Below are 23,980 nucleotides of genomic sequence, written 5' to 3' on the forward strand. Positions count from 1 at the left end.
ATATATATACTTGTGATCGGTATCCATCTCCGTTAAAAAAGAGCAAAACGCCGCAACAACGGTCGAATTATGGTTGAAAGGAGGTTTAAAAAAAAAAATTCATATTTTCATATGTGAGGCACCGACATTCACCTGAATAAGGCAGTGAAAATCCACAAGGATACATCTGTTAGACTACCTGCATGTCAATTATGAACATTCATGCAGATTTTTTTTTTAAAAAAAAAAAAAAAAAAAAAATAAGTCGCAATGCACGTATCATTGATACTCCGCTGTGAATAATAGATCCAACACAATGACAGTTTTCTTCGACACTGAATTGAGCCTTGAGTGGATCCTGAGAATTCAGCTATTCAAATAAATGTCGTGTATATACATATCAACTCGGTTCTATGTAACGCACGAAAGCGATAGTAGTCAATCTGTGTCACCATTGACGCGTCTTAGATCATTCAGCAAGAGACAGTAAAAATATTAAAAGACATTGACATGCTGTCGATCTTCTTTTTGATTCTATCATGTCAACATGGTCATTGGAACGTTCTAAGAATATAAACTATCCGTGATGTCAGTGAGGTTCCATACACTTTGTGTGTGTGTGATGGAACAATGCTAACTAGTGCATTTTTAAGATGAGAGCAAAGGGTACTCTACATTTGTAAAAAATATACCGACAACCAAAGGGATCTCGGTATAGATATATTAATCAACCTGCTTTGTTTTGAACGTTGCCATGTTCAATATGAGTAAATGAATAGTCGACAGCATCATTACCAGAATTTTCATGCATTGGGCGCCTCCATATTTTTAAATAAAAGCAGGTTTGTGGAGAAAAAGGCACCCGGAACTCTCAATATCCTTTTAATCAGATGATCACCAAAAAATGATAGGTCCAGAATGGCTCCATTGAAGAAAGATGTTATTTTTTTTTTAAAAAAAGAGCCTCACATTCACTTTACATGAAAATCACTTGGCCAATGATTCAGCGCTTTGGTCAAGTCTCTCTCTCCACGAACACCTCCACATTTCATATCCCATCTATCACATCCCACAACCCACAACCCACAATCTTCTTTCTCCGCTAGGCTCCTTTATGTCCTGCCTATCAGTGCGCAGGAAACCATTTAAAACCCGCTTACGTACAGGCAATGCCTGCAAAGCCATTAGAAGACCGAACACTCGCATAACTCAAAAGCGAATCCAACTCATGCAAAGTTAATAGTTTGGCATAATTCATTAGTGTGCCTAAGTGTGTAAATAAAAAAGAACAGGTACACGCGAAAGACCAATATCTAAACTATATACTAATAATTTTTGCGCTTGCTTAACGTTCTAATATTGATTGTATTTACTGAAACAGGCACGGATCCGAAATCATGCTGAAAACCAATGTATTTGATCATTTTGCACTGCAGTTTATGCATCTGTGCCATTTTAGTGGCGTTTGATGTTTTTATTTGTTTATTTTTCTTTGTTTGAGCCGAAGAAACACGATTTACAACATGATCTCGTTCAAATTAACCATTTTGTAGGAAGGATCCCCTCGCCGCAGCCATGAAGAATCACGCCTTATCCGTGGTATTTTGAGAAATGTCTTTCACAAACTCATTCTAGTCTAAAAAAAATATTAACGGTGGGTTTGATGCTGTGAGGGGGCGGATCCATTGTTCCCAACACAAAGGAGGGCGTGTGTAAAATAAAATGGTATAATGTATTCATTTATCATATACATTGAGAGGGCTCTACGCCCATCATACATAGTTTACCTTGTGATTTTAATAGAGAGTGGATCACCGAGTGGGAGAGCAACGCATGCATGCAATACATTTCTTTGTGCGTCTGACCTAAAAAAGAGAGGGTGTAAACAGTGATAACAAGAATAAGAAAGCCGAAAAAATAAAAAAAGAGCATCATGAGGCTGACCAAAATGTGTTGATATATTTGTTTTGTAGATAATGTGTATACTGTATATTCTCTTCATTAGAACTTGCTTGTGTAATGTAAGAGAATGGCAGGTGGCAATAAGTCTTTTATTTCTCTCGATGGAACGAACGGACCAAGTCTAGTTTCATCTCTCTTAAGCTCAGGACACTGAAGTTAAGACATGTCGCTGACAAAAGCATCATACAGTAGACTGAAGAAACAGTGCAGAGAATGCACATCCACTAAGATGGGAGTAACGATAATTTTATGCAAAATAGAGATAGACTATCCAATGGTGTTGCCTCTGATTGGACGCAGCGGGAGAGCAAAGTCAAAAGAGCTTACGACGGAGGTTCATTGAAAGGAATTCGTTTATGTCATCTTTAATCAAAGTACACTGGCCAACACGCCAGTACTCCCGTCATTTCAAACTTTTATGAGATGCGTTAATTGACATTAGACGTGTCCCATTTTCAAAGACATGCTGTTGATGGCAAGTCAAATATTCGGATACTTCTTATTGCTGTTAATTTGTTTCTTTGCAATATCCTTTGTGTTGCTTTGTCTTATTGTGGAAACACTTGACCCTGAATGAGGTTCGATTTGTACTACTGTTTCTTTCCATTTATATTTAATGGAGGGTCTAGTTCTTTGTCTTTTTGGATATTTATCCTACGTAAGGTATCACCGATCTCTTTTTCTCATAAGAGCACAACAAGAAGAAAACATTACTTTATACAAAACATGATTGTTTTTCATATGTTTGAAATGTTATTCTTATCAAAAAAAAAAAAAAAAGGGGGAGGCAAATGATATGAGTGAAGGCATAGTTGCACAAAAAAGAAGAGAAGGTAATCGCGCAATTGCCAGTATGATCCACATGTTGTAAGTACATTCAATCCCAAGTTGGTTCATCCTCTTCTATTCTCAGCATCGTCCTTCTCTGTCCCCATCAGACTATGCATTGTCATATTACAGAATATGGTTAATGATGTGAAAAGTGAGCGAATTTTTCATTATGAAAAGCACCCAATCGAACCAAGCCCTTTTCCGTTCCTGAAATTAATCTCTTAATAATTAATCGATCCAATGGAAGTTTGTAAGATGATAAAAAATAACCAGCAGTTGTAGTTACTAAATCATTGAGTGTAACTGGTGCCTCACGAATCTTTCTGTAATATGAAGATCAGTATCCGAATCGGTTTCTTATCTTCTTGGTTTCAAAAACTCGTGAATACTCTTATGTTTCTGCTAGTAGCTACTATGCACGTGCGATGATGGTTACAGTTTACTGAGCAGCGAGATTCTCAAGGTTTTCTAAAGGTTCTCTACAGTCACCCAAAAGGCCTGGACGGTGGTGAATGATCGCGCATAATTCTGGAAACACCTTTTACAATGACATCCATGTTAAAAGATATAAAATATAAAATATAAAATAAAATAAATAAAAAAAAAAGGCATCGGGGGCGCCATTGTTTTATTGTTTGTTTGTAATCAAACCAGCGGAGCTGGATACAATATTTTGTATTACACATTTAAAATATAAACAAATGCCGGCAATAAATGGCTGCTATCGGATATGGTGCTGCTTTGCTGGATTACACATGCCCGCGGTTTCTTCCAAAGGAAATGGGTGCCTTTGTTGATTGTTAGTTTAATGTATATATGTACAGATACAATAAACTCAAGGTATTTTTGGTATACAGCACGCGCATTTGAACAAACAATAGCCTGTACAATTGTATCCTTGTGCATACTTGGACTAGTGTAAAAAGGGTAAATACATATTTGTAGACATGTAGACATGGAGTAAATATATTTTCTTTTTTTTGAGCATTAGCAGCAGCAATCGCTATTCGCTCTTTCATGCCCTTTTTTCCTCTTGAAACTTTTTTTTTTTACTTATACCCTACAGAATATAAAGTACAATATGGGCTGCCTATTCAATAGGAAGTGCTCTCAAAAAAAAAAAAAAAAAAAACCCTAAAATGCGTATCCATCCTCTCTTCTCTTTTATTGATTCGCAGCCAGGATAGTTCGCTAATGCTGCATATTTGTGTACTCATAAAATCTATTCAAAGTTAATAGATTCCTTAGAGAATATTGACTATCTGTTTTAATAAAAATAAAACCGGTCTAGTTAATGTTCATCTTTTCCCCATCCGGCTCGTGCCTGGCAATTTTTGTTCTCTATTTCTTACTCCGTCTCTCTGCCCCACGCTCTCTCCACGCCAATATACTCTCCCCTCCCACTCTACTCCACGGCTCATTTGGGCCTGTTCGCTATCTATTATTCCACCTTGAGAAGACTATAAAGACTCGTCCTTACATCCTCTTTTTTTTTTTTTTTTCTTTTTTTCTTTTTTTATCCGGTTGTCGTTTGTCTACTCCATCTCCCTATTGCTTTGTTTTGCAGACTCCCCTGTCCAGGTTCCTGGCACACAGCCCCTCTGCATCACTCCTTCCCTTTCTACCATTCCCCCCCTCAACTCTTCACTTTACATTTTTTTTATACGACCCTAATCTATCCACCCCAGTTTATTATCATAAATCAACCCTTTAACCGCTTCTCTTTTCCTTTCAGCTCATAATAAAGACACGACGCGCCGACCCCCTTCACACATACTTCTACAACCATGAGTAATATCAATAATCCCTCTCACGGGGTTGACAATCAAGACCTCCCATACAAAGAGAGCGAGGAGGACTATCATGAGTTTGATGAGTACGATGAGGTGACAAAGCCTCAAACTCGCCCTTTCTACAAGAGGCGTAAGTACTGGATCTTCTGCGCCATCATGACAGTGATTATTGTCGCTGTCGCTGTCCCTATCGCCCTCTTCGTTATTCTGCCCAAGATTGCTCAGGTGATCATCAACGGCAGTAGCATGTCTTTCAAGAGCATTCAGATTTCCAACCCCACCAACACTAGTTTGAACATGGCCATGGATGGTTCTTTGCAGAACACTGGTCCATTCTCGGCTACTATCAAGTTCCCTGAGCCTATCCAGGTTTATTATAATGATATCTTGCTTGGATCCATGAGTTTGCCTGATACTAAGGCCAGCGGCGGTTCTGGTGCTCTTGATGTGACTGATGCACCCTTCAATATCAATGATGAGGCTGCATTTGGTGCCTTCTCTGCTGATATGGTATGTATTCCATTCTATTCCCATTATCAATTTTTTCATCCTTCTCCGCCCTTCATCAATGCATACATCCAACGCCATCCTTTCCATTCGTTACATTTGTACACTGCTGTACCGAAGATGGGGGTACAATTCAGGGTCCTTTACGTCTTAGTAATCCTGAGGAAAACCCTTCTTTGGTAGCTTGTCCGTTGCACAAACAACCTGTTTGCTGCCATACCAATGCCCTGTCAACCATTCAAAAAAAACCCCCCCACTCTCTTGCTTTACCGATATCTTCATTTATATTCCGATACGCATTCGCACATACACTTGACCACTCACTCTTTATAATGTAACAACAATACATGAATAGATGAACAAAGAAAAATTCACTTGGGTACTCAAGTCTAAGGTTACGATCGTTGCCCTTGGTCGCACCGTCCCTGATCTCGATCTCAACAAAGAACTCGTCCTTGACGGTAAGAAAAAACTAAAATGATTGATCTCCTAAAATTATTCGCATCGGTAATTATAATACTAAATTGCTAATAACGGTCTTATATGAAACACTTATAGGTATGAATGGCTTCCCCGGCGTTCAGATTCTCAAGTTCGATTTGCCCTCAGATGCTGCTCCAGGCCAGGGTATCAACCTAGTGATCGACACTGCCATGAATAACCCTTCACCCATCGGTGTGAGCTTGGGTACTATGGTCCTTGACATTAGCTACAATAACGTTGCATTGGGTCAGGTCAAGGCTACAGGTGCTTCCATCATGGGTGGTCAGCAGTCGGTCTTGAACTTGACTGGTACCATGTTCCCTCAAACCACACCTGAAGGTCTTGCTACTGTTAGGTATGAATGTTGCACCATGCCTTTGCTATTGCTTTTTACACATTTACACATGAGCGCTGTTATGATGGTTTGCTGACTTTTTTTTTTTTTTTTTTTTTTATCATCCTAAAAGCGAGCTGTTCTCAGCCTATATCGCTGGTAAGAGTTCAGAGACAACTGCTCGTGGTGTTTCTGTCCTCCCTGATGGCGTCAACGAAGTCAGCTGGCTTTCCATCGGTCTCAAGTCCATGGTTCTCAAGGTTCCTCTCCAAACGCCTACTCCTTTGAACATCATCAAGTCCATTACTCTTGGTCCCATGGGTATGAACTGGACTAACACTGATTCCTATGCGCCTCTCGCCAACTCTCCTGGAGTCATCGCTGCCTTTGAGATGCCCTTTGGATTCTCCCTCAATGTTACTCAGGTCCAAAACAACATGACCGTTGTCTATAACAACAAGTCTATGGCTATCCTCAATGCTGCCGAGTGGGGCCCTGCTGTCACTACTAAGGATGCTAGTGGAACTGCTATCAACTTTGCTCTTCCTCCTACCCCCTTCGCTATTAACGCTGACTCCCATGGTGACTTTGATGACTTTGTCAACAAGTTGACCGTTAGCTCCAATCAGGCTTTTGGTGTTGAGGGTTTCGCTGGTACTGTTGCTCAGACTCCTATCGGTGAGGTCCGCATTACGGGCATTCCCTTCAAGTCTGATGTCTCTTTGTCTGGTCTCCAGGGCCTCAAAACCGAACCTACTGTCATCAACAGCTTGACTGTCATCGGTGGTCTCCCCCAAGGCCTCCAGATTGCCCTCAACTTGACTATGGGTAACCCTTCGCAGCTGACAATCGACACTGGTTTCGGCGATAACGCCGTTGTCACATTCAACATGCAATACGAAGGTGACAATGTCGGAACTGTTATTTTCCCCAACTTGAACCTCGTTCCTGGACAAAATATCCGTACTGCTGGTGCCTTGTTCACCCCCACTGGTACTCAGGGCGGTCAGGCACTCTTGCAGAGATACATGAGCAACCAAGTCTCGACTGTCAGCATTTTTGGCTCCGAGAGCTCGTCTGGCATCGCTCCTTTGGCCGCCGGTTTGAAGGACATTCAGTTGCAGTCAGATATGCCTGGTAACCCTGCCCAGCTCCTCTTGAGCACCTCGCTGACTATCCTTGATGACACCGGCAAGACTGGCATTGCCATGGCTAGTGTTACTGTTAACAATCCCTTCCAGCCTCCCTTGTCCATCAAGTCGATCAAGTCCACCGTTCAATACAACGGCCGCAGTCTTGGTACCATTGATTTGCCCTCAACTTCCATTGATGTTGCTGGCATGACTCAACAGGCTTCTCAACCTTTGCCTTTGTCCATGGATTTGTCAATTGACTCGTTGCTCAGCTTGATGATCGATCAAGCCAAGGTTAACAACTTGAATGCTGAGCCCATCATTGCCCTTGGAAAGATGGCCAAAGACCCTACTGTTCAGATCCCATCCTCAGTCTTCGCTGGCTTCAACCTTCCCACATTCGTCAAGGCTGCTATGGCTGGCCTCAAGGTCGATGTTGATATGACAGTCGATGTTATGGTCGGTGAGTATGCCACTTCGCTCACCTTGACTCAGCTCGGTGTGCCAACCCTCACTGATGATACCATCTTGAAGCTCCTCCCCATTGTTGGTACCCCTATCGCCCAGGCCATTGTCGATCTTGCTACCTTGAGTTTCACCAGCGTGATGATCAACAGCCCTGCTGAAACTGACTTCACCACCAACATCAACGGTCTCATTGGTAACACTGGTCCATTTGATTCAGAGATCTCTTTCCCCAGCGGCTCTGGCCTCGCTTGGGTTAACGGCGATTCGAATGTGAGCATCGGTCAGATTGGCATGCCCGTTGTTTCTGCTAAGGCTGATGTTGGTGCCCAGCTCGCTTTGACCAACGTTCCATTCCATGTCACCAGCGGTCCTAATATGGGTGACTTTGTTGCCTACTCCTTGAAGTCCGAGTCCTTTGAATGGTTGGTTACTGCTGAAAATATGGTTATTACCGCAATGGGTGCTCCCATCCCCGGAATCCGTATGACCAAGAAGGTCACTCTCAAGGGCTTCAACGGCCTTCAAGGCTTGGAGATTCAAAAGTATGACTTGCCATCTAATGACCCCAACGGTATCCATCTTGTCCTTCAGGCTACCCTCCCCAACCCTTCGAACGTCGGTATTGAAATGGGCACTGTTGCCTTCACTAACATCTTCCAGGGACAGGAAATTGGCTTTGTTCAGACATCTGGTCTCAAGTTGTTGCCCGATGGTGTTACCCCTATTGCCATGGAGGGAACTCTGACTAAACAAACTTCTGAAGCTGGACTTGCTGCTCTTGGTGATATGTTCCGCTTGGCCCTGAACGGCGGTCAGCCTAACTTGATTGTCCAGGGCAAGTCAGTCACTCCCCCTAGTGGACCTGTCTCGTGGTTGAGCTCTGCTTTTGGCTCCTTGACCATGAACGTTACTCTCCCCAGCATCGGCAAGCAGGAAATCATCACCGGTATTTCCCTCAAGACTATGACCTTGGATTTCACTGGTTCTGACCCATACAGTGTCATGACTTCATCCGACAACATTGAGGCCAGCTTCCATATCCCCTTCGCATTCCCATTGGACATTACTCAAGTCGCTGAGGACATGAGCATCCAGTTGCCACAGGGTAACGACGTTGCTACCTTGAAGCTTCCTCTCGGCCCAGCCCAGACTATTGCACCTGGCGTTCTCAAGACTGCTTACACTAACCAGCCCTTGAACGTCCTCTCCAGCCAGCATGAGACCTTTAACCATTTCTCCAGGATTTTGACTACTGGTCCTGGTGTCGAATTCTTCTTGGCTGGTACTGCCGACACTGTTGCTGAGACAGCTGCCGGACAGGTCAAGATCCCTGGTATTGCTGTCAGTGTCAAGTCTGCTTTGGCTGGTATGAATTTGAACGTCGGAGGTGCTGCTATCACCAACATCGCGATCACTGGAGGTACTCCTGAATACTTGGAGATCAATCAGAATGTTGTCCTCCAGAACCCTTCGGGATTGACCGTCAAGGTTGGTCAGGTTGGCTTCAACATCGGTTACGCTGGTAACCACATGGGTCAAGCTATTGTCAAGGATATGGTTCTCATTCCTGGCGCCAATATCCTCCCTGCTGTCTTCCACTTGGCTCCTGCTGATACGCATATTCGTGATGGATTCTTGAGCGGCTTCGTTGCTGGTGCTTCATTCCAACTAGAGATTGCTGGTGGAGAAGATTCGACCACTGTGGCCTCCTTGAAGGAGGCCATGGCTTCAGTTAAGATGAGCTCCACCATCGCAGGTATCACTGACAAGTTGATTGCTCCTGGAAGCGCCGCTCAGCCTAACTTGTGGTCAATGCTGCATCCATCTAACGAGCGCAGGACCCCTGTCCAAGTCATGATCTATAACCCCTTCGACACTCCTCTGTACATCAAGAGCATGAAGGCTTTGAACAGTTGGAGAGGTATGGATTTCGGTGTGGTGGATCAAGAAGTTGGTATGACCATCCCTGCCAAGGGCACTGCCCTTTCGCCAACTGTTGTTATGGTCTCACCTGGTGGCCCCGGCTTCTTAAAGGTTTTGCTGCCCTTCATGGCAGCTTATCCCGGATTGCTAGTCAAGGCTGTCGACGTGCCCTTCACTATCAAGTCGACTATCACTGCTTATGTCGGTGGACCCAACGGTTACCTTGGCAATGTTGCTTACCAGCAGCCTGATACTATCATTTCTGTCAAGCTTGATTTCGGCACCCCTTCGGGCTTGAAGATTCCTTCTTCGCTCGATGAGATCATGCACCCTACTACGACCTCGACAGTCACAGCTACTCCCGATGTCCCTGCTCCCAGCCCAAGCCCAGTTGATGTCACTCCTAGCCCTGAGGCCCCTGCCCCTGAACCTGTTACTACCACTGAGGAAGCTCCCGCCCCTGTTACTCCTTCCCCTGAGCCTTCGACCACTGGTGATGCCCCCATTGTTGCCAAGCGTCAAGATGTTCCCCCTTCCCTTGGTAATCTCATTCCTTCCAGCGAGGATCCTGCTGTTATTGAGGCATGGCTTAAGGCTCTCGCAAACAAGTTGGCTCTGGATGAGGGTCTTCCAGCTCCTTTCGCATAATGTCCATTTACTATTCTCTTTTTGAAAAAACAAAAAACAAAAAACAAAACAAAAAAAAAAGGGTATCATTTCTATATCTATATCTTTTCTTTTTCTTTTCCTCGATTTGATGATCTTTCTTTATCCTTTTTTTAATTTTATTTTATTTTTCTCTTCCTCCTTTCCTCCTTCTTTCTTTATCCTTATTTTCGTTGTTGAAAAAGATTTGTTTTGAATGCAAATCGATATTCGACTTGTTATTTTTTTTTGTCATGTATCACCACACACTTTCTTATACCCTATCCCTCTTCCCCTGTACAGTAATTTTAATGATTATATTATACTGTCAAATACTTCTTTTTGCCCCTCCTTGACGATCCCATCAACAAAAGACGAAAATTAAGAAAAAAAAAAAAAAAAAAAAAAAAAAAAAAAGAAAAGAAAAAAGAAAAAAGAAAAAAAGGAAAGAATGGTCGGATGGCCCCTTCTGCCTCCCTAATTGAAAAAGTAGAAAAAAAAAGTGTATATGAGATGAGTAACCCTTTAATGAGAATTAATGACTTTTTAAAAAAAAATAAAATTAGATATATAATATAAATAATCTTTATTTCCCTACTTGATATTTGTAAAATAATTTGATCCGCATTATGTCCAGTAGAAACATCTTATTCTATGAAAATATTTCATCGATTGTCATTTAGTAACATAGGCAGGCAAAGTAGAAGTTCATGTGTATTATATATAAAGATGTCTATAGGTATATATATATATATATATGTGTATTTAGTGACTAAAGAAGCTTAAGAATAAATAGATGATGCTTCCAAAGAACCGGAACACGGACAATCCGAATACGCTCCACATAATTCCTGCCAGGTAAGCATTTGATCCATCCTGGAAAATACAAAAAAAAAAAAGAGACATAGTATGAACAGGTCAGTTAATGACGGGTTAATAAAAACCTGTTATAAATTTACAAAACAAGCGCATCAAAATACAGCAAATAAATAGATAAATGAATAAACTTACATCCAGAGTCAGCTTCTCCTCGATAGTAGATGAGCAGATAATGGCTGCCAGCAAACCATTAGAACCAATCCAAGCCATGACAAGTCGAGTTCTGAAGCCTCTATAGTAATCATCCTGTTTGGTAGCTGCGCTACGAGATTGATGTACCTCTGGAACTTTATGTGAAAGCTCGGCAATTGCTTCTTCATATGCCTCATTACTAACAAAAAGGAGAAAAAAAAAAAAAAAAAAAAAAAAAAAGAGGTCAGCGTGTTATAATTGTAATTGTAATTGTAATTATAATTGTATTTTTTTTTTTTTTTTTTTTTTTTTTCACTTACATATCTGCAGACGATATTGGAACTTCGACCTCGACGACCTGTCCATCACCCTTCTTGGCTTCTCCCAAATCCGAATGAGTGCTGTTATCTCCTTTAGTTCCCCAGCTGTTTAACAGAAAAAAAAAAAAAAAAAAAAAAAAAAACAAGCAAACAAACAAAAACTTTAGATGAGTAAGGGAACGTTCTTCTACTGCAACTCTTTTTTTTTTTTTTTATCATCTTTTCATTCTTCTTACCTGACATCATGGGTGTTACAGAAGGCATAAACGTTCAAGATATTAACATAACTTGGCATCATGAACAAATATTGAATAAAGCTGGTGATCATATGCCATGGATCCATATAGAGAAGGGACATAATAATATACAATCCATAGGTCGAGAGCAATGACATGATAATATCTCGGAAGGCTGCACTCTGAATGATCGTACTAAAGACTCGGAATGAATCTTGACTCGTATCCACTTTACTGAAGGCTGCTTCCAGCGATTTCACAGTAATCAATGCGGCAGCAAAGAGCATATAGCCCATGATAACCCCAAATGCGACCATCGACATTGTATATGTCGCCTTGGATCCTTGAGGACGGTTTCTAAAGATAGAGGAAAGAAGAAAAAGAAGAATAAAAAAAAATAAAAAAAAATGAGTAAAATAGCATAAAGCTTTAGCCACAATCAATAGAAAAAAGCTTAGGAAAATTATCTTTACCCCATCGAGCAGATGAATTGTGTGCAGATTAGGAAGATATAGAGATATCTCATCACTTCAAAGATCCTGGCACCCCACCCACCTCCAAATGGATCGATATCTGGATTTCCAAGGGATCGTGTAAGGAAATAGAATGTCAAGTACATATTGGCCTATAGTCAATTATGCCATTAAAGAGTGTTAGTTTTCTAGACATAAAAAAAAAAAAAAAAGAGAGAGAGAGACAGGGACATCAAAACGGTACCAAAGCAAACCACGAGAATAAAATGCTGATAAAGTTGTAAAAGAACTCTAGATGGAGCCAGAGCTTCCTCACGATACTATGATCTGATCTCCAAATCTTGGCTGAATGTGTCAAGGCATAAATGGCTGCAAAGAACGATCCATTCAACCATCGACGCCGTTGAGAGATGAATTCAGGCACAGCATCCGGAACGTCGGTCTCTCCGATCGCAGATCGTACATACTTCAAAGTCCATTGACCTCCTCGTTTCGCCACCAGCTCAAAACAAAGGATTCGATCCTCTGCCAGGTACATATTGGCAGAAAATATGTCATCCATGTCGTCATGGTTTTCTCCTTTAAAGTAAGAGGCCAAGGGGCCATTTCCTTTTTTGTCATTCAGCAAAGCAGAGTAACGATAGGCAGAAAACGCTCCTGGAAGGACTGAAATGTATCCAAAGACTGATTCCATGGGCTTATCCAAGATGTTAGACATTTTATATTCGAAATTTTGAGCCGCGACCAAAGGGTTGAATAGGTTGAAGCATCCACGTCCTGTCATGGCGCAGATCTCACCACAGGCCCCTCCAACATGCTTATTGACATCAAATGCCTTCCAAAGATGATAAATCGATGTATTTCCTGGCTTTGTTCCCACATCCAAGAGAACACAGACATTGGGGTTCAAGATCGGTCCGAACGCATTAAAGAACCAGCGGTGAGAGTTGAGTTTCTTCTTGTTCTTTTCTTTGAGACAGAACAGGATCTGAACCGGAGGGATCTTTTGATTTGCGGATTTGATTTTAAGATCTGGATCGATCGAGATTTGAGCTGTGTATTCGTACAAGTGTGCAACCACCTCTTTGCCTCCGACTGCATTCTTGGCGATCCCATCCTGATAGACACCCATCATCGCCAGAACACTCAGAACTCGACGACTGATCTTGTATCGGCCATCGGCTACAATGCAGACAACTACTTTTTTCCAGCCGTCAGGTCCCCAAGTCTTGGATCGATCCCGTGCACAAAGATGAGAGATGTTTTTCATGACGCCATGCATTGTTCGACAGAATAGAATTTCATCCTCCTATTGATTAAACCATCGAAAAAAAGTGAAAGGGATATTAAATATGATGACTGATGGTTAATAAACAGCGGCGTCGCTTAACCTAATTTTTCTTTTTTCTTTTTTTTTTTTTTTTTTTTTTTTTTTACGCCTGTGTGATGAACACAAAGAACACAAATGATAGGGGCATTTGGTATATTTATGACAAAGAAAACAAGAACGCGCGCCCTATTTTTTATACAAATAAACCTTCTCTCTCTCCCAACTTACGTTGTACATGGTCATGACAATAAACAGTTCTGTCTCTCGATTCAACATCTTGGGTCGAAGGGTATAATTCTGACGTTTAAACTCATTTGGGTCACAGGTCACGGCCGTGTAGCGCATCGTCTTGAACTCATCTGAATTCTTTCGGGGTAATACATCCAACAGTTTAGTAGGCACAGGACAATCCATGACCAGGTTTCCTTCTGTCAGCGTCACCTTCTTAGTAGTCTTGTACCGTCGTGTCTGACGCGCAGGTGCGGGTCCATAATGAAGTGTAGAACCATTGGGGTTATAAGGTTGGTAAGGGTATGATGGTTGTGGTGGAGGCATGGGAGAATGCGGTCCAAATCCATTGGCGAATGGATATTGATTCTCTAGAACAGTTGGTATTGGCATAGGCATGTGCATAGGAGCAGCCGTGGACATAGGCATAGCGAAGGATACATTTGGGGCATTGGTTGCTATTGGTAATGAGGCCATTGGTGCCTGAGATCGTTGCCGGATCAGTTGTGCAGAATTAGGTTGGATAGGTAACATCTGTAAAGCTCCATCGTTTCCAATGCTCGCGGTATTGTTAATGTTGTTATTATTATGGTTTAACGAGGTAGGTTGTAGAAAGTTGTTGTTATTGGTATACGTAGTCGAGGTGGCTGTCATGTTCCGCATGTCCGGAACTGTACGAGAGGTGGACATCCCGCCATTTTTCTGCTGTTGCTTTTTTGGCATCGTATTGGGCAAAGCTTTTCCACCCCGGTTTTTGTTATTGTTGTTATTGCTGCTGACCATTTTGCCTTTATGGGTCGGTTTGTGAAATCTGATGACGGTAAGTGTGTGCGAGCACGAAGGCTCGAAGACGAAGAAGAAAAAAAAAGAGAGAGGGAGGTAAAAGGATGAAAGGCTCTACTACAGAGACAGATAAATCCAACGTCTTAATTGCGGTTAGAGAGCGTGGGAGGGAGATAAAGGCAAGGGAGACGTTTTGCAGGAAGAAGATAGATGAGACAAGGGTTACTACTAATTTTGTTTTTTTTTTTTTTTTTTTTTCCGTTGAGACGTCAAAAGATGATGAAAATAGGGAGGATTGGTATCAATTATACAATACAAACAAAGAGAACAATGATAACAACGAATTCTTAATGAATGAAAGGAAAGAGAATGAAGAGAAGTATAAGAAGAGAAGTGTAAGAAGAGAAAGGGAAAGAAAAGAAAGAATGGTATGTGTTACTTCGCCTGCGAAAACTAACACGAGTATTTTATTATTCACTTCTGTTCCCGACAGGCAGTTGTTTTTTTTTATCTTTTCTTAGTGATTAGTGAAGATGAAGAGAAGAAGAAGAAAGAAAGGAATTCAAATGAATCCGATGCAGCGGGGCATTGTCCATTGTTCATTTCATTTTCATCATTTGTCTTTGGACGAGGGAAGGCTGTTTCCTTTGGCGCATCTTTTGTTGGATTCTATTGAATATTTGATTAATTTAATTTCTGCATTAGTTTTTTGCTTATTGACAACAAGGTTTGATGAGATTTGGGTAGGGGGGCACTTGTCATCAACATCCATGCTCAACGCAGCTCAACAATCTTTGGTGCTTATCATCCATGGTGTGTAGTGTATCTATATGCAGTCGTGTCCTATAGCCCTTATTCATCATGGTCCTGTGCCCGCTCCATTTACTCTTTCTTCTCTTTTGATGGCGTGCATGCATAGACGTATTTTAATAAGGAATTTATTTTATTCTTGGCATAATAACGAATTATAATAGTAATAAATAGATACAGCAAAACCTCACCTCTCATAAACAGCCTCCAACACGAAATATGAAATTCAATCCAATAGCCACAGCCATACAGGCGTGGGCGTCCAGAATGGGACTGGATTTATTATCTCCAAACCAGTAGATCTTGCTAACCATTAGCTTACACTAAAAGATTCGTTGCGTCCGCTTTTTTCTCGTTTATTCCTGAACAAACCAACCAATCGATTTATGTCATTTTATATAATATTCAAATCCAAGTTTTAGTGCCGATCAAACCAGGTTCTAAAGTCTTACTTTCTTTGGCTAAAAAAAAAAAAAAAAAAAAAAAAAAAAATTGCTTATTTGGTTTCATGTCTGTTGTTTATGCACACTCGATGAAGACAGGGGTATCCCTCAAACATCCACCACTTGATAAAATGACAAAGAAATAAGAGGTAGAGGAAAAAAGGGAGGGAAGACAACTTTTCTTTCCATGAGTGTCTGTGCACACATTAGATTTTATGGCCTGAAACATCCCGAGATTCGTGGTAAGTTCAAGTTTAATAGTTTAATACAAGTAATCATCATCATCTGTGTCGGACAACTCGTGTTCATCTATCAATTCCAGGGTCAGGGGTTAAGGTTAGATACAATTCAAGAAATAAAAATAATCATCCGAAGACGTTTATGCAGGTACAAGAAGGAAAAAAACTTACATGCATATTCATCATCACTAAGTTCTTCAGGATAGTCGTTCTGATAATAATCTTCTGCATTCGAATCCGAGTCTTCATAATCGTTTTCGCTAGAATCGTCTTCATGAACAAAATTGTTTTCATCATCGCTAAACCAAAGTCTAAAAAACGAATAAAAGCAAAATCATAAAAGTTTTAAGATTAAGTGTTGTCTCCACTACCTTTATAACGATTTTGTTATACAGACAAAGCTTCAAAACATACAATGAACCGATAGTGCGATGTTGTGACTCCTGCAAATGATCTGCATGCAGATCCCGATAGTAAATGTCATAAACGTATTCATCGTCCGATTCTTCGCCTTCTAATACATCATTACTCTTTCTAGACAGAGGGGTTGACGACCGATTACGCTCCTCAGTTGCATCGGTGATGATCTTTGGATCTGATGGTTGCTCAGAGACTGGATTTTTCCATTAATCAAAAACAGTTACATGTTAACAATGATATCCCTAAGAGAATATTGAACATACAACTCTTCTATATGAAAGTACTATAAACTTACTTGTCAAGTATTCGCGCACCATGGGTAAAAAGTTACACATGATATCGGATTCCTCTGCTTCATTCATCCTAAATATCAAACAGTTGTCAATGCTGATAGTGAGCTTTATGTATAGCGTTGATAGTCGTTTAAATCCACAAGTGATTGCTGGTGTCCACATGCGTTGTCCTAATATTTCGTATCCTTACAGTTGTTCCTTTGTCTTAGGCGCCTCCTCTTTGACAGCATCATACATCTTGAACATGTCCAGCACAGTCTCAGCTTGTGCCTCCGCAGAAGAGCTAGAATGGGGATTATAGATAAGAATGCGATTAACTTTCAGTCTGACTTGTACCCGCTTTTTTTTTTTTTTTTTTTTTCTTTACATGACTTTCGGTGGTAGCTGTCCATGTGAAGAAAGTCCCACTCTGTTCTGGTTGATGACTCTGTAGCGTGCTGACTGTGCGTCACGTTGTATTTTTTCTGTTAGCTCTGCCCTGTTCTTTTGGGTTATATTCTCTAGATCCTGAAGGCGCTCCGATAGACGGGATCTAGGACGCCGTGTCGTCTCTGCCAAGTGATTAATCCTATCCTATTGTATTTTAATTATATATCAACAAAAAAGAGGGTTAGCAGCGCAGCATAGCGCGAGATAAATAAAATAAATAAATAAATAAAAAAGATACCGTAGACGGAAGAAAAAGCTTACTCTCAATTGAATGGATTGTACAGGGTCCCTGAAACTGCTCTTTTTGACGGTAGTGGCAAGTCTGAATACAGCTGATGGCTCTATTGTAAACACCACGACATTCAACATGTTTTGCTGTATAAGAAGGTCTATCCTGATGCTTGAAGCAACAAAAAATAAATAAAAAAAAAGATCGCTTTCGTTGCAGCAGCCTTAATTACTTGGAAGTGCTACATCTCCCGCTTTCGCATTTTCTGCCTCTTGTTGCTCCTTGTCTTCCTGAGTCATCAACTTCTTCCCTTGCATCTTTTCTAATTGTTCCTCTACCACTAATAGACGGATTGTCATAGATCGAAATTAAAATATAAGGTGTGGTTAGTAAGTATTAAGAATAAAAAAAATAAACAAAAGCTGTCTAAAGTAGCTTGCTTCTATCCAAAAGGAAAGAAATAACCGATCCATCACTATTTCATACCGAGTGTATCCAAAGGCTCCTCATTGCGCTTGCGTTTGATTCTCAAAATAGTAAAAGCTTCATTATTGGGCGAAGCGTTCGAAGCATTGGATCGTTTCAGATCATTGTTGATCGCTGCCTTGCTCTCCAGGGTATCATTGTCAAACGTAAACGGTATATCGATTGGAGTGCGAATAGCCTTTGTTTTATTGGTTGCCATGATCAACAGAAATAAATTAATGAATAACAAAAAGAAAGTCTACATGACAGAAAAACGACATGACGGAATAAAAAAGCTTGTACAAGATATCACGTGCAACGGTCGGTATGGTCCGTGCGTCTGTCAGGGTCTCCCTGAAAAAATGCAATGCTACCAACTGTTATGGTTGAACGAGTTGAGCAAACAATACTTGCTTAGGGGTTATGCTTCATTGGGTTGAGCAACAATCTTGTTTCTTTTGAGAATTGTATGAGTTTTATTCTGCACTCGTGCCTCATTGCGACTGCACAGACCAGTCAATACTAAAATAGCCTTTAAATATTGGACGTTGTATTGCGCACAGCCTACAGCAGTGTGTAAAGTACATTTTTAAAGACCCTTAAAAAGACATGTTTTGAAAGGTGGACTTTGCAGCTTGGCGATGTTTTTCCATTCCAATTTCAAGGTATCACAGGGCCTAAAAGGGAAAGCAACAAAAGACTATGCGAAATGCGCGCTTTTGACCATAGCCCCTAGATGTTGTTACATGGTGGAGCAGCGCTCTGAAAATGATCAAGAGGCTCCATGTGTCCTATTCGGGCACTGAAGGCTTGGTGCCCGGCATAACCGCAGATATAAACCAAGGGGAGAGAGCCACTAGTAAGAAGCTGAAGGGATTGTGACCGAAGGACCGAGCGTGGGTCCACTAAGAACTGTTGATGCTGTTAGCCCCGTTTTTATTTCTTCAACTAACGGTAACGCTGTAGCAGCCGCTCCCGAGTATTGAAATCATTAAAGCAAGATCAAGGTGTATTCGGACTAACTGTAGAGCCCTGACATCATCTCGTTGAGCAATTGAGGGGGAACATCATAATACAAACGAGCACCTTGTGACCACAACAATTTATCCAACATTCAACACCATCTGGTTCCTACATGATAGAAATCCATCTAAGCTGCTCTGATTGCTCCTCATTCTCAAGAAACGGTTTTCATATATATTTAGCCTATATTTGGTTACCAGAATGGCATTGCCATCCAGATAGACCTCAACGCTGTCAAGGATTCTTACCAGAATCCTTACTGGATCCTCCTTGCTTGACAAGAGATGCTTTGAGCGTGACTGCCAAAAGTGGCTGCGCGTCAAAAAAAAAAAAAAAAAAAAAAAAGCGCGTCGTGTCATCATTGTCAGTGCCACACACGCGTGGCAACATTGCGCATTTTTTTTACTGAAAAGAAACAGGCGAATGGTGAAAAGGGTAACGGCTTTCTTTCTTTTTTTTTTTTTTTTTTTTTTTTTTTTGAAGCGAAAATAGAATGTGTTCGAGCCTAATAGTTGACCCTGATCTCATTGTGCCGTTGTCCACAGCGCAGTAACAAGCATGGCCGCCTTTAATATTATATAATCCTTAATAATTGATTTGAATCTTTAGTCTCCTTTTTTTATCTCTCTTTCTTCTTACTTGACAAGATCCTACAGCTCAGGGACAAGGAGGGGAAGAGGAAATGGCATAGCATAATGGTCATGCAATGACAAGATCAAACAAAGAGCCATTGCAACAAGTATACAATACAACAGAGACACAAACATGCGTTTTCAGGAACATGAATAAGAACACAGACTATACAGACTATACAGACTATACAGACAAACAAATGCTCCTTCAATCTCAAACCCCCCTTTATTCTTTTCTCGCGGTCATTCTTGTTGTAATCGTTGTTGTTTGTCCTTATAAAGAAGGCACATTGATCCTCTTTGAACTGTTGTTTTCTTCCTCTTCCTCTTCTTCTTGTTTCCTCACTTTTTTATGTGCCTATTCTCACCACTATTCCCTTAGTTACACATTCGCATTCATTCTCCACATTCAACAACTCATTTCATTTCATTTCCTTCCTTACAATTACAACTTTCTTTTATTTTTTTCTTGATATATTTTCTTAATTGCATCCAACATGGTAACAAAAAAAAAAAAAACTTACTCCTCTACTGTCTTTACTGAGATATCTTCCAATACCTCAGTGTAAACACTATCCTCTCAATTGGCTTTATATTATCCATGTTATTGACAGTTATTTTGTTCTTCAACTGCCATGAAAATAATATATATAAACATGTAAAAGAGCGCATCCAGCCAACTTGATCCAGAAGAATATTACGTCAAGCTCGAGCGCATCGGTAAGGATCATCAATCGTTACACTTGTTCTTCCACTGGAACAAATGGAACTCTGCCTCACTGGATAGAATGGACCTTTTGTAGCTTACTTCAAGCAACATTCATCATGCTATTTATTTCCTAGTCATTTTTTTTTTTCTAACATTCGCTTCAACCTTTTTTTTTTATTTACTTGTTGATGTTTGTGTCTATAGGTAAAGGATCGTTCGGAGAGGTTTTTAAAGGGTAAGTAAGCCCTAACAGAGTCAGCGGGCGAGAATGAGCGAATGGATTGGAGCCCATCTTGCCTTTTTTTTTTTTTTTTTTTTTTTTTTTTCCCTTTGAGAGTCATTCTTTACAACATGGGCAAAGTCGTTTGTCTCCTTTTTTTTTATCTCAATGGGTTCACAAGCAAAGAGATGAACACACGCACACAAACAATACACACACACAAGATATGATCAGGTGTGTTCGCCCCTCTCTTCCTTTTGTCCTTCTTTTCTATAGTTTTTTTTATTTGGAGAGGGGTTCATCGTCATCTTGCCAGCCAACACGTCCTCCTCCTGACTCTTTTTTTATTATTAATATCATTATCATTCATATCATTATTAATATTTGGTCGCATGGCATGCGTGTTACAGCAACAGTTTTTTTTGTTTATTCCCTTGAATCTGTCATGATCAAGAAGAATAAATATTAATGAAAGAACAAGCCAAAGAGATTTGAAAGAAGAATGACGAAGTATCGGGATAGTGATAAAAAGAGAACCGCGCGATGATGTTTATGGAGGAAGGGGAGGCTATGCTACCTCCTATTCCCTCCCCCTTTTTATCCACCTCTCTCCTTTTGTCCCCTTGATGTCTGTTCTTTTAGTCGATGTGTGTTTTTTTTTTTCCCTCAACAACGCCTTAACCGTCAGCCTGGGGCTGTTCTGATGCATACAGTACAGCTTTTTTATTTTTATGTTGCTCATGGTTTTCCATCCTCCCAAACCATAACCCCTATTTTTTATCTTTTACATCGATTGAGTTGAAATGAATTGAACTATAATACTATTGTATTGTCCATGAATGATGTCTTTAGAATCGACCGCAGAACAAAAAAGCCAGTAGCAATTAAAATCATTGACTTGGAGAATGCAGAAGATGAGATCGATGACATCCAACAAGAAATCAATATTCTATCACAACTGGATTCACCCTATGTGACAAGGTTAGTTATGAATTAAAAAAAAAAAAAAAAAAAAAAAAAAAAAATTCTTCAAGGATGTATATTTTCTTGTTTATCTCATGTCAAATTTCCTTTTCGGTCTTTGGTCCTATAGATACTTTGCTTCATTCCTAAAAGGCGCTAATCTATGGATCATCATGGAGTACTGCTCCGGAGGGTCTTGTTCCGACTTGGTAAGAGGAGTTGGGCAGACATCTAATTGCTATTGCTGCTGTTGTACTCCATTGTTGTACTCCATTGTTGTTTTTACCATATTGGATTTTTTTTTTTTTTTTTTTTTTTTTTTTTTGATCTGCTGATTAGGGGGGGGGGGGGTTGTGTGGGGGAGAGAAAAGTATAAACATTCAAACACTAAAGGAAACTAACAAAAAAGAGTTCTCCCACGTTTTCTACAAACCTATTTAGATGAAAGCTGTAACATTTAAAGAGGACTATATTGCAATCATCGCTCGCGAGCTACTCAAAGGCCTAGAATACCTACATGGCGAGGGTAAACTACATCGAGGTAAGGATTTCGCTTCTCTTTCTTTGTTATCAATGACTGTAAAAAAAAAAAAAAAAAAAAAAAGAACCTCAAATAACAAAAAGCCTTTTTGTTTGTTTGTTTGTGAACCTGCTTATCATCTGGCAATCATAATAGACATCAAAGGTAAATGAAATGACTAGCAAACGTAATCCAAAGGGAGGATGTACATGTGTGCATGCATACACTTGTTGCATGAAGTATTACTGTTGAAGTATCTCAAACTATCCAAGCGACGCGACATCGGGAGTGACGCAAATCTCCTATGCAGACGCGCATTGAATATCCACATCATTCATTCCTATAAGTTTCAATGGAGCCTCCATCATCCGCCACCTGGACCAGCAGTCGTAACACACATTTATATCCATATTGAGGGAGAGAGAGCAAGAGGAAGAAAGATGGATTAAAATCCTAACCCAAGGAACCAAAAAGCAATAATTCCTCTCCCCGAACAATTCTAATTCATTCGGTTATTGACCAATAACTTTCCCACACCTCCTTTTTTTATTTTATTTTTTGGTCCTTTTTGTTGTGTAATTAGCGGCCAATGTCTTGTTAACCGCAGGTGGTGACGTTAAGCTGGCTGACTTTGGAGTATCAGGCCAGGTAAGTTTAGTTTAGTCTCGCGTTTCTCATGCCACACAGACGCTGGCACAGACACAGATGGGCGAATGCAAACACGACTTTATGCCCACAAATTCAGATCCAAAGTCCAAAATACGCATATGAACTCACTCTTTTTTTTTCCTTTCTTTCTTTTTTTTTTTTGTACCTAATTCACGCAATTCAAAATGAATAGCTCACAGCGACTATGACAAAGAAGGTTACATTCGTTGGCACACCTGTATGTTGCTTCTTTATGTGCATTATTAAGAACCGATTACAAGCACGTTTTTACCTTGATCTTGGGGTTTATCGTACATTGAATAACGGTTTTTTCTTTCTTTTTTTCTTTTTATCCCTACTACCAGTTTTGGATGGCTCCTGAAGTGATCAAGCAATCGGGTTATGACAACAAGGCAGACATTTGGTCATTAGGCATCACAGCCATCGAACTTGCAAAAGGAGAGCCTCCATATTCGGATATCCATCCCATGAAGGTGCTCTTTTTAATCCCCAAAAATAACCCTCCTGTGCTCGAGGGTAACTACTCCAAGGCCTTCAAAGATTTCGTCGCTGCTTGCTTGCAAAAAGACCCAGCCCTGGTAATGCATTTGCAACCTTAAAAAAAAAAAAAAACATATTATTGAAGCTTGTCTTGTTTATTTATTAACGTAAATATCAAATTATATATTACAAAAAATTATAGCGTCCATCAGCAAAGGAACTCTTAAAACATAGATTCATTCGCAATGCCAAAAAATCCTCTTATCTCACAGAGTTACTGGAAATCCATGAGCGTTGGGTAGCAGAGGGCGGTGTTCATGATAATGATTCATCAGATGACGATGGCGACAAGTATGTCTTTTTTTTTTTCTCTTCTATACAAATGTTCCCTTAGAATTTGAAAAAAAAAAAAAAAAAAAAAAAAAAAAAACTTTTTTTTTTTTCTAAACTACTATATCTCCTCCTTCTTCACAATCTTATTAGCAATCGGTACGAGGACGCTGAGGATGGAGGTTGGGATTTTGGAACTGTACGTGTCCCAGATGGGTTGGCGGCAACGACATCAAAAACAAGGACAGCAGATTCCGTACCAGTCGTGCCAAGCATGCCCTCACCGCCACCAATCAACATGTCGAACCAACAATTACCACAGAGTCGTAATTCAGGATCCTTAGGGAGCCAAAACCATATATACCAAAACGGTTATCATGCCGGGAACGCTAGTAATATCAACATCAATAATCAATACCATCATAGTAACGGCAGGACCAATGGCAGTAGCAAAGTTAACGGCAATGGCTCTCACCGAAGCGAAGATGTAAGTTTTTTTTTTTTTTTTTTTCTTCTATTTTTTTTCCTTGTATCTAAAGCATTGAAGCTGACAACGAGTCCTCCTTTTTTTTTTTTTCTTCCTTCTTTCTTAATCTGGTAAAAATAATAAAGGGAAAGTTGATGGATACTGGATATGATACTGTTCGGAATCAGCACTATCGGAACA

The 23,980-nt window shown here is 40.4% G+C and overlaps 5 protein-coding genes across 5 annotated transcripts; 3 read left to right on the forward strand and 2 right to left on the reverse strand.

The window, feature by feature from the left end:
- The first annotated feature begins 4,300 nt into the window (after positions 1-4,300).
- Positions 4,301-10,444, forward strand: BCR41DRAFT_326548 (hypothetical protein). Its single transcript, XM_022021620.1, has 4 exons — positions 4,301-5,075; positions 5,428-5,533; positions 5,631-5,910; positions 6,023-10,444. Exons 1-4 carry the CDS (start codon positions 4,560-4,562, stop codon positions 10,059-10,061), a joined length of 4,941 nt encoding a protein of 1,646 aa, XP_021877917.1. The 5' UTR covers positions 4,301-4,559; the 3' UTR covers positions 10,062-10,444.
- A 379-nt stretch (positions 10,445-10,823) lies between these two features.
- On the reverse strand, positions 10,824-13,983 carry BCR41DRAFT_311042 (chitin synthase 1; the record flags this gene model as incomplete). The annotated part of the gene is made up of 7 exons (XM_022021013.1): positions 10,824-10,934; positions 11,070-11,268; positions 11,390-11,494; positions 11,626-11,982; positions 12,099-12,250; positions 12,343-13,407; positions 13,657-13,983. 7 exons carry the CDS (start codon positions 13,981-13,983, stop codon positions 10,824-10,826), a joined length of 2,316 nt encoding a protein of 771 aa, XP_021877918.1.
- Positions 13,984-15,911: 1,928 nt separating this feature from the next.
- On the reverse strand, positions 15,912-18,013 carry BCR41DRAFT_424845 (hypothetical protein). The gene is made up of 9 exons (XM_022030496.1): positions 17,789-18,013; positions 17,535-17,642; positions 17,335-17,414; positions 17,012-17,217; positions 16,835-16,927; positions 16,647-16,714; positions 16,346-16,544; positions 16,103-16,242; positions 15,912-16,001 (listed from the first exon to the last, which is right to left on the reverse strand). The coding sequence occupies exons 1-9, from the start codon at positions 17,985-17,987 to the stop codon at positions 15,955-15,957; spliced, it is 1,140 nt and encodes a 379-aa protein (XP_021877919.1). The 5' UTR covers positions 17,988-18,013; the 3' UTR covers positions 15,912-15,954.
- Positions 18,014-19,273: 1,260 nt separating this feature from the next.
- Positions 19,274-19,952, forward strand: BCR41DRAFT_161847 (hypothetical protein). The gene has a single exon (XM_022019664.1). The coding sequence runs from the start codon at positions 19,497-19,499 to the stop codon at positions 19,893-19,895; it is 399 nt and encodes a 132-aa protein (XP_021877920.1). The 5' UTR covers positions 19,274-19,496; the 3' UTR covers positions 19,896-19,952.
- A 153-nt stretch (positions 19,953-20,105) lies between these two features.
- BCR41DRAFT_310898 (kinase-like domain-containing protein) lies at positions 20,106-23,377 on the forward strand (the record flags this gene model as incomplete). Its single annotated transcript, XM_022021007.1, has 9 exons — positions 20,106-20,142; positions 20,336-20,366; positions 21,204-21,332; positions 21,445-21,523; positions 21,756-21,855; positions 22,418-22,482; positions 22,676-22,720; positions 22,848-23,081; positions 23,186-23,377. Coding segments are annotated over 9 exons (912 nt in total), but the record flags the coding sequence as incomplete, so codon positions are not given.
- Between the last annotated feature and the right edge of the window lie 603 nt (positions 23,378-23,980).

The sequence above is a fragment of the Lobosporangium transversale genome, assembly GCF_002105155.1.
Source record: "Lobosporangium transversale strain NRRL 3116 chromosome Unknown BCR41scaffold_42, whole genome shotgun sequence".
NCBI lineage: Eukaryota > Fungi > Mortierellomycota > Mortierellomycetes > Mortierellales > Mortierellaceae > Lobosporangium > Lobosporangium transversale.